This window comes from Chrysochloris asiatica, unplaced genomic scaffold, assembly GCF_000296735.1.
Source record: "Chrysochloris asiatica unplaced genomic scaffold, ChrAsi1.0 scaffold00030, whole genome shotgun sequence".
Taxonomy (NCBI): Eukaryota; Metazoa; Chordata; class Mammalia; order Afrosoricida; family Chrysochloridae; genus Chrysochloris; species Chrysochloris asiatica.
The window spans coordinates 11,121,944-11,129,176 of record NW_006408548.1 but is presented as its reverse complement, the minus strand read 5'-3'; the positions used below and the strand labels follow the sequence as shown (position 1 = coordinate 11,129,176).

Sequence of the window (7,233 nt, the reverse complement as noted above, 5' to 3'; positions counted from 1 at the left end):
AAAAACAAAACACTTTTTACAAGATTGTTCCTGTACATTATTTGTTGTTTTGTGATTGGCTAATTTCACTCAGCATAATGTCCTCCAGGTTCATCCATGTAGTGAGGTGTTTTGCAGATTCATCATTGTTCTTCAGCATTGTGTAGTATCCCATTGTGTGTATGTACCAAAGTTTGTTTAGCCATTCTTCTGTTGATGGACATTTAGTCTGTCTCCATCTTTTTGATGTGTCTCTTGTAGACAGTGTATTGAAAGATCCTGCTTTCTTATGCATTATGCTACTCTCAGTCTCACGACCTGTGCATTGAATCCTTTTACGTTCAGTGTAATTATCAGTAGGTGTGAATTGATTGCTGTCATTTTGCTGTGTGGTTTCTTTGTTCCACATAATTTTCTGCACTGAGTTCATTTTGTTTGTGGGTTTTCTTCTCATTTTAATTTTTGTTGCGTTAATGTTTACTAAACTGCAATCAATTTTTTTTTTTTTTTACTTTAAGAATGCTAAGCATGAAATATTTTTATTAGTTTATATTGGGTTGTTAATTTATGATCTGTAAAATTTTTTGTAGTTGGTTATGGGGGAAAACATTTATATATGATTTTTTACTTGAATATTATATGACAGTATATCAGAAAATTAACAATATACTCAAATTCAAGCAATTTATGGCTTTTGAATTTTTGTAATTTCAGATTCTTTGTATACTTCTTTTAGCTTGTAAAATTATTTAATTTACCAAGTTTTCACATAATTATCCAAATAAGGCAATGTGTATTTGGTATAATTCTCTGCACCTTTCAGTTGTACTAATTACCTTACCCATATACTTACATTTTTTAAATTTGCAAAATAATGTGTTTGTTCACATTTTGTAACAAAATAGTGAAGAACCAGAGTTATGGGAGGTCTGAAGCCCTGCTGAAAGAATTAGAGGATGGGTCTCCTGATCTGAACCTCATTACCTTTTCTGCCCTACAGCACTTGACAGCTAACTGTACAGGTCTTTGAATGTTTGCATATTTTGGACTTTTATCTATAAACTCCTGTCAGATTTCTATTACACACTTCTTGGTTAGAGCTTCCTGACATTATTTGTTGCCTTTTCTTCCTGCTTAAGTCAGAATCTAGAATGATTAGTAAACTGTTTAAAATTTAGTTCATGTATAATAATATGTTTTACCATGGAGAGAATATTAAAGCTTTTCACTTCGAAAAGTAATACACAGAGTTTCAGCCTGATCATTGATATTGTGCTATGTTGTTGTTGAGTACCATGGAGTCGTCTTCGACTCATAGTGACTCTGCACAGGGTTTCCGAGGCTGTAAATCTTTACGGGATCAGAACACCTCATCTTCCTCCCGTGGAACCGCTGGTAGTTTCTAATTGCTTACTTTGCGGTTGGCAGCCCGACTCGTAACTACTATGCTACCAGAGCTCCATGTGGTATAAAATAATAATTTTATTTCTGGGTGTGATACTTAATTTTTTTTCTTAAATCTTTCTTATAAGGCTGGATTTTTCATCTCTAGACTAATGAATTCTGTGAAGTTCTTGTTCCTGAATTGATTTCCTTTCTTTGGTGCTATTCTGCTTCTGAGTCATGGCTGCTGTTGCTAAGCACTGTTGAGTAGGTTCTGACTCATAGTGACCTTGTGGAGGTTTTTTAAGCAGCTGGTGCATTTGAATTGCCAACCTGTAGAGAGCAGTCCACTGCTTATTCTGCAGTGCCATCAGGACTCCTAAGTATACTTTTTGTTAAGTGTAGTCAAGTCCATTCTGACTCATAATGATCCTGTATAGGCTTTCCAAGGAATGAGTTTGAACACCAAGTTGGTAATAAGCAGGCCAGCCTTTATCCTACAGCGCTACATCATGACTGTGGCCTTTGTTGTTGTTGCTAAGTGTTGAGTCGGTTGCAACTCATAATGACCATATTTAGGGTTTATGTGGAGCAGCCAGTGAGTTTGAGCTTCTGACCTTGAGATTCAAACAGATCTTGAGGTCCAGTGCTTATCCTACAGCGCCACACCTAGGGGAAAACGTTACCAAAAGGACCTCTTTTGATCAATTCTTCACCTCTTAGTAACTAGTCTTCTTAAGAATGCTACAAAATATCTGAGGTTTATTTAGTTTTCTCAGTTAAATAAAGGGAACAGCAGGTAGTGGTTACGAATCGGGCTGCTAACCTCAGGGTCTGCAGTTCGACACTACAGCTGTTACGCGGGAGAACGATGAGGCTTTCTGCTTCCGTAAAGATTTACAGCCTCAGAAACCCTGTGCAGGGTCGCTATGAGTCGGAATCGACTCCACAGCACATAATAACAACAACAACAAATCCCATCAGGTTAGTAAGGATTAAATGTGGTAAACTCAACTTCGACAAAGTTGAAACACCATAAACATTAGCGTGCCTCAGTATGGGATAATTCAGTTCTCTGCCATTTCACCCACACCAGTTTGTTTCAGGACAGCTTTATAAATGGTGCCACATTCTTCTTTTGTTTCTATAATAAAATGATTACATACATTTTCCTAACTTTTGCTGTTTAAAACTATACCAATTGTTTTTTTACACTAATTATTTTTTAAATATTGAGCAAATATATTATGTGAAATTACAATTTGCCTAGTGTTAAATTTGTTTTTATTTGCATTCATAATCAGGTACTTCTAAGATGATTATGTATCTGAAAGGTTTTATTTTGCTTTCATACATACTTTTAAAACAGAATCTGGTAAACCTGATAGAGGATAATTTCTTAGGAACAGCAGAGGTTTTCAAGACATTCTCTAATTTCCTGCTCAGTGTCTATATGGAAATACTGTTTTTGTTTTTTGCATATCAGAGATGCCAATGATGGGAGCTCTCTGCTCTGGATATAAAAAGAAAACCTAAGGAAAAGCAAAGCAGAAAATCAATAGAAAGGGACAAAATTGGGAAATGAGTACCCCCCCCCTCCAGCACCCCTAAATGAAATCTATCAAGGAATTGCTAGAGGTTTAGTTCATGAAAGAGTGCATCCCTATAGATTTATTTTTAATAAAGGATACATTTTATTTCCAGGGCTGAAGGGTTTTTAGTGATTTGTGCACCTGTCGATCATGAACAAAGAGGGAAAACAGACAGTATAGAGCTGCAGAGCTCTATTTCTGTTTTCCCCGTAATAGTTTTACTCTGCAGTGTTTCCTCAGTCTGAGCTACCAAGACAATGGTGTTTCACAGCCCTGGTTCAGGAAGGGCCCAGTTTCTCCCACCCTGTCATCAGCCATGCCAGTAGTCTAACATTTTGTTAATTAATCACTCTGATTGGTTATAATTGATTCAAACCTGACATAAATCAAATAAATCTTCTTTTCCTTCATCTTTCCTATCAGCAGTGCCCAATTGTCTCTTACTGACTCTGGAGATCATTCTTTTGTTTTTTAATCCTTTCTTATAATACGTTATGTCTCTCTTAAATTGTGAATACTACAGAGGTTTCTGTATCTACAAAGATACAATTTATCGTATTAAGTGAATATTTTTACTTGTAAAAATACAGGCAAGTATGAATATGTTTAAACTTTGTGGAATATGTGTTAATTGTGACATATGTGTTAATGCTTACCTTTTATAAAACATTAAAATTATTTAAAATATTTTCTTTTGAAAGCTGGCCAGGGATACTTTGCCCTGATCCTTTTAAAGGGAAATATGTGGCCTATGACCTGGATGGAAATGTTGAACAGTATCACATAGAATTCCTGGGTGATCCCCATTCAAGATCATGGATAAATGCAACATTTGTTGGACATTATAGTATTACATTAAAGGTATGTAGGGTAATAGCAGAACTTATTCTTCTTGTACTTGTTTTTCATTATGGCCATTTTTGTCTCAGATTTCTAAACGTATATAATTTCTTACTTCTAGATTTTTATGTACAAAATAACATATGTTATTTAGATTCAAATATTTGTATTTTAAAGCATTTTCTGTCAAAGGAAATATGGGTATTAAAAATAGCTATGGGAGTTTAAATTTTATTTTTCTATTGGCAATATACTATAAATCAACTGAAGACATTGTATAATTGCCTTATGAAAAATTTTTAAGATTATCATTTGATAATTTTCTCACTCTCTTGGGAAGATTTGTAGTTGTAGCCCTGGCTCAGAGTGAAAAGTTAATTTTATGAAATGCAGTCAGTTTTTTAAATTTTATACAGAATATTTTTATTATACTCCTTCAGTATTTTTTTCACTCTTTTTAAACTTTAAGTGCCAAGTTACCATTAATAAATCAACTGGGTTCTCAGGTTGGTGAGAGTAGGTGAACTGGACCTATTTCTAAAGGTTTGTGTTAATCAGATAAATCAGTTCATTTAGCTGTATTTTATAATATTGATACTTCTCATTGCAAACATTGCTTTCATTAGAAACTTCATAAGAAATTGATATCAGAAATGTGTATACCATTGACTAAATCTGAATGGTTTCTATTTTATATAGAGAAATATACACACTCACTATACAGGTATATTTAAAGCATACAATTTAATTCACAGTATAATTTTGTTGTTGTTAAGTGCTATCAGTTCTGACTAATAGCAACCCTGTATAGGGTTTCCAAGAAGCAGCTGGTGAGTTTAAACTGCTGACTTTGAAGTTCAAACTGACCTTGCTGTCCAGTGTTTTATCCCACTGCACAATACCAGGAGTCTTAATTAAATCTGTGGAAATCTGAAGTACTTTAAAGTGGTTTTGTATCATTACTTTGGCATAAATAGTATCTTTGTTTCATTTAACTTTAAACATTTAAACATTTAACTTTAAAGCAGCTGGAAAAGAAGGCTGTGTTAGTAAAAATATTTAAGTATGAAATAGCACCACATATATCCATTTCTGGGTAGTTGTGAGCCAGTCATTTTAATGTGAAACATCCTCTCTGCTCTCACATTTTGGATGGGATCCCAGACACTTCTGCTGGCAGCCACCACTGACAGGAAGGTTGCTCTTCCTCTTGTGCCCTCTCGCCACCCCTTTGAAAGAGTAGTGAAGCATTGTTCTAGCTCTTCATGAAGCAGACCTTAGAATCTCATATATTTTTAAATGTTACCAAGGTAAGCATTACTAAGAAATTATATTTAAATGTAAATATAAAGATAAAAGTATGTGTATTTTAAATGTTTGAACTAGTATTACTATCAGAATTTGATTTCTTTCAGGTTTAATTTGGTTATCTGATTCTAGTAAGCATTCAATTAATAGTTGTGTCACGCACGGAAAAAAAAAAAAAAAAAAAAAAAAAAAAAACTGATGCAGAATAAACCCAAACTCAGGAATCAGGAGCCACATGTTTTAACCTTCAGAAAGCATTAAATTAAACTTAGTAAATGTTGCAGAAAGATCAGGAATTTGGAGTTGCTTAAAAGCAAGGATGAGAGCAAGAGTTAAAAAGGAACAAGTGCTCTAACCTTAACTGTCCAGGTGCTCTTGGTAGATAATTTCCTAAGTGCCCACAAGCTGGGCAGGCTCTCTCCTGTTTTGTCATTCAGGGCACCTATCTGCAGATTCTGATTCAGGGACTCTTCAGTTCTTTGCCCTTTGCTTTATATCTGTGTCCTTTTCCTTACTTGCTCCTTTGGAGCTGACATAATAATGGTGCCTTCACCTGTGACCCTCTTCATTCAAGACTGAAGTTTCAGGTCTCTTTTACATCAAATTCTGCTGGCACATGCCAGACTATCCCACTATCCTTTTGTGCTCTGACTCCCCATGCCGGACTATTTGAGAATCTCTATTTTCCAAAAAGGGAAGACTCCCAGATGATTGAAGCCAGATTGCCCCAATGTACTCAAGAAACATAAGAAGGTAGACTTAGGGTGTGGCACTGCAGGATAATGCCCTGGAACACAAGATCAGTTTGAAACACAAGGTCAGCAGTTCAAACCACCAGCGACTCCTCAGAAACACTATACAGGGTCACTACGAGTCAGAATCGTCTCGATGACACTTAACGACAACAGAAACAATGAAAGCCAATAGAAAAATGGTTAAAAAAAATAAATGATTGTTGTTGTTAAGTGCCATTGTATCAGTTCTGACCCATAACGACCTGGTATAGGGTTTCTGAGGCATGACTGTGAGCTTGAACTACCGACCTTGCATTCAAACCAACTTTGTAGTCCAGCAAAGCCACAGTACCACACCAGGACTCCAAATAAATGATGCATATAAGAAATAGGTTAAAATGAACAGCTTCAAACTGTGTATTTCCCAGGTACAGCTAGGTCTTACCTGTCCCTTGGAGATTGCTATGTATGGTATGATTTGTTCCCCCCCAAAGTTATGCTGAAGTCATAACCCTTGTACCTGTAAATATGAGCCTGTTTGGAAATAGTGGTTTTCTCTGCCACTCTAATGAAGTCATGTCAGATTTTAGGAAAGAAACAGAGTAGACACAGCCACAAAGAGGAAAGGTGCCGTGTTAAAATGGAAGTTGATGCATCTTCAAGCCCAGGAACATGAAAGATTGACAGTAGCTAGTAGAAAGTGACAGAGACCAAGACCTTCCACTGCAACCAACACTTTCAGTTTGGACTGTTGGCCTCCTGAAGTATAATGCAATGCATTCTCTTCTTAAGGCCACCCACTTCTGGTAATTTTTGCTGTCGTAGTACTAGGTAACTCCCATGAAGATGAAGATAGTATACATTTCAGCTACAGTCCTGTTGCCTAGATTTCCCAAAGACTTACTCTTTTTTTTTTTTAGTTCTTTCTTTTTTTAAAGTTTTTTTATTGTGAATTGAGTGATAGTTTACATGGGAGAGTATCGGTTTTAAACTCATTGTTTCATTGCAATGGTTACAATCTCCTCCGTGCATCATCATTCAACAGTATTTGCTTCTATTTCCTCTGTTGTTTTTTTTTCTGGTGGTAGAGGGGCATGGTAGGGGATGTACACAAAACCACCTGAGAATGTATAATCATTTAAACAACCAAAGGGCACATTCTGCAAGCTTGCCTCCTGGCTGCCAGCTCACAGCCTTTCTCTTTCCATGAGTCTAGAATCTTCAGTTGCTCTATCTTTCCAGGTCCTCATCTCTGCCTCTATCTCTGGTGTCACTGCTTCTCTGGATAGAAGCACATGCCACTCGTGCTCTTCCTTGATGGTCCTAAGGTCTACTGTTCCTGGACTGTAAGATTAACTACTCACCCCTTTTTGTTACAAAACTTCTACCTTTACCGT

General features: G+C 36.1%; 1 protein-coding gene across 1 annotated transcript in view; it reads left to right on the top strand.

Moving 5' to 3' along the window:
• The window catches only part of ZCWPW2 (zinc finger, CW type with PWWP domain 2), a 169,353-nt gene that overhangs the window by 18,758 nt on the left and 143,362 nt on the right, over positions 1 to 7,233 (top strand). The window contains exon 2 of the mRNA XM_006851605.1: positions 3,656 to 3,815. Coding sequence (XP_006851667.1) covers positions 3,656 to 3,815 — 160 coding nt within the window. The remainder of the gene's footprint in view (positions 1 to 3,655; positions 3,816 to 7,233) is intronic.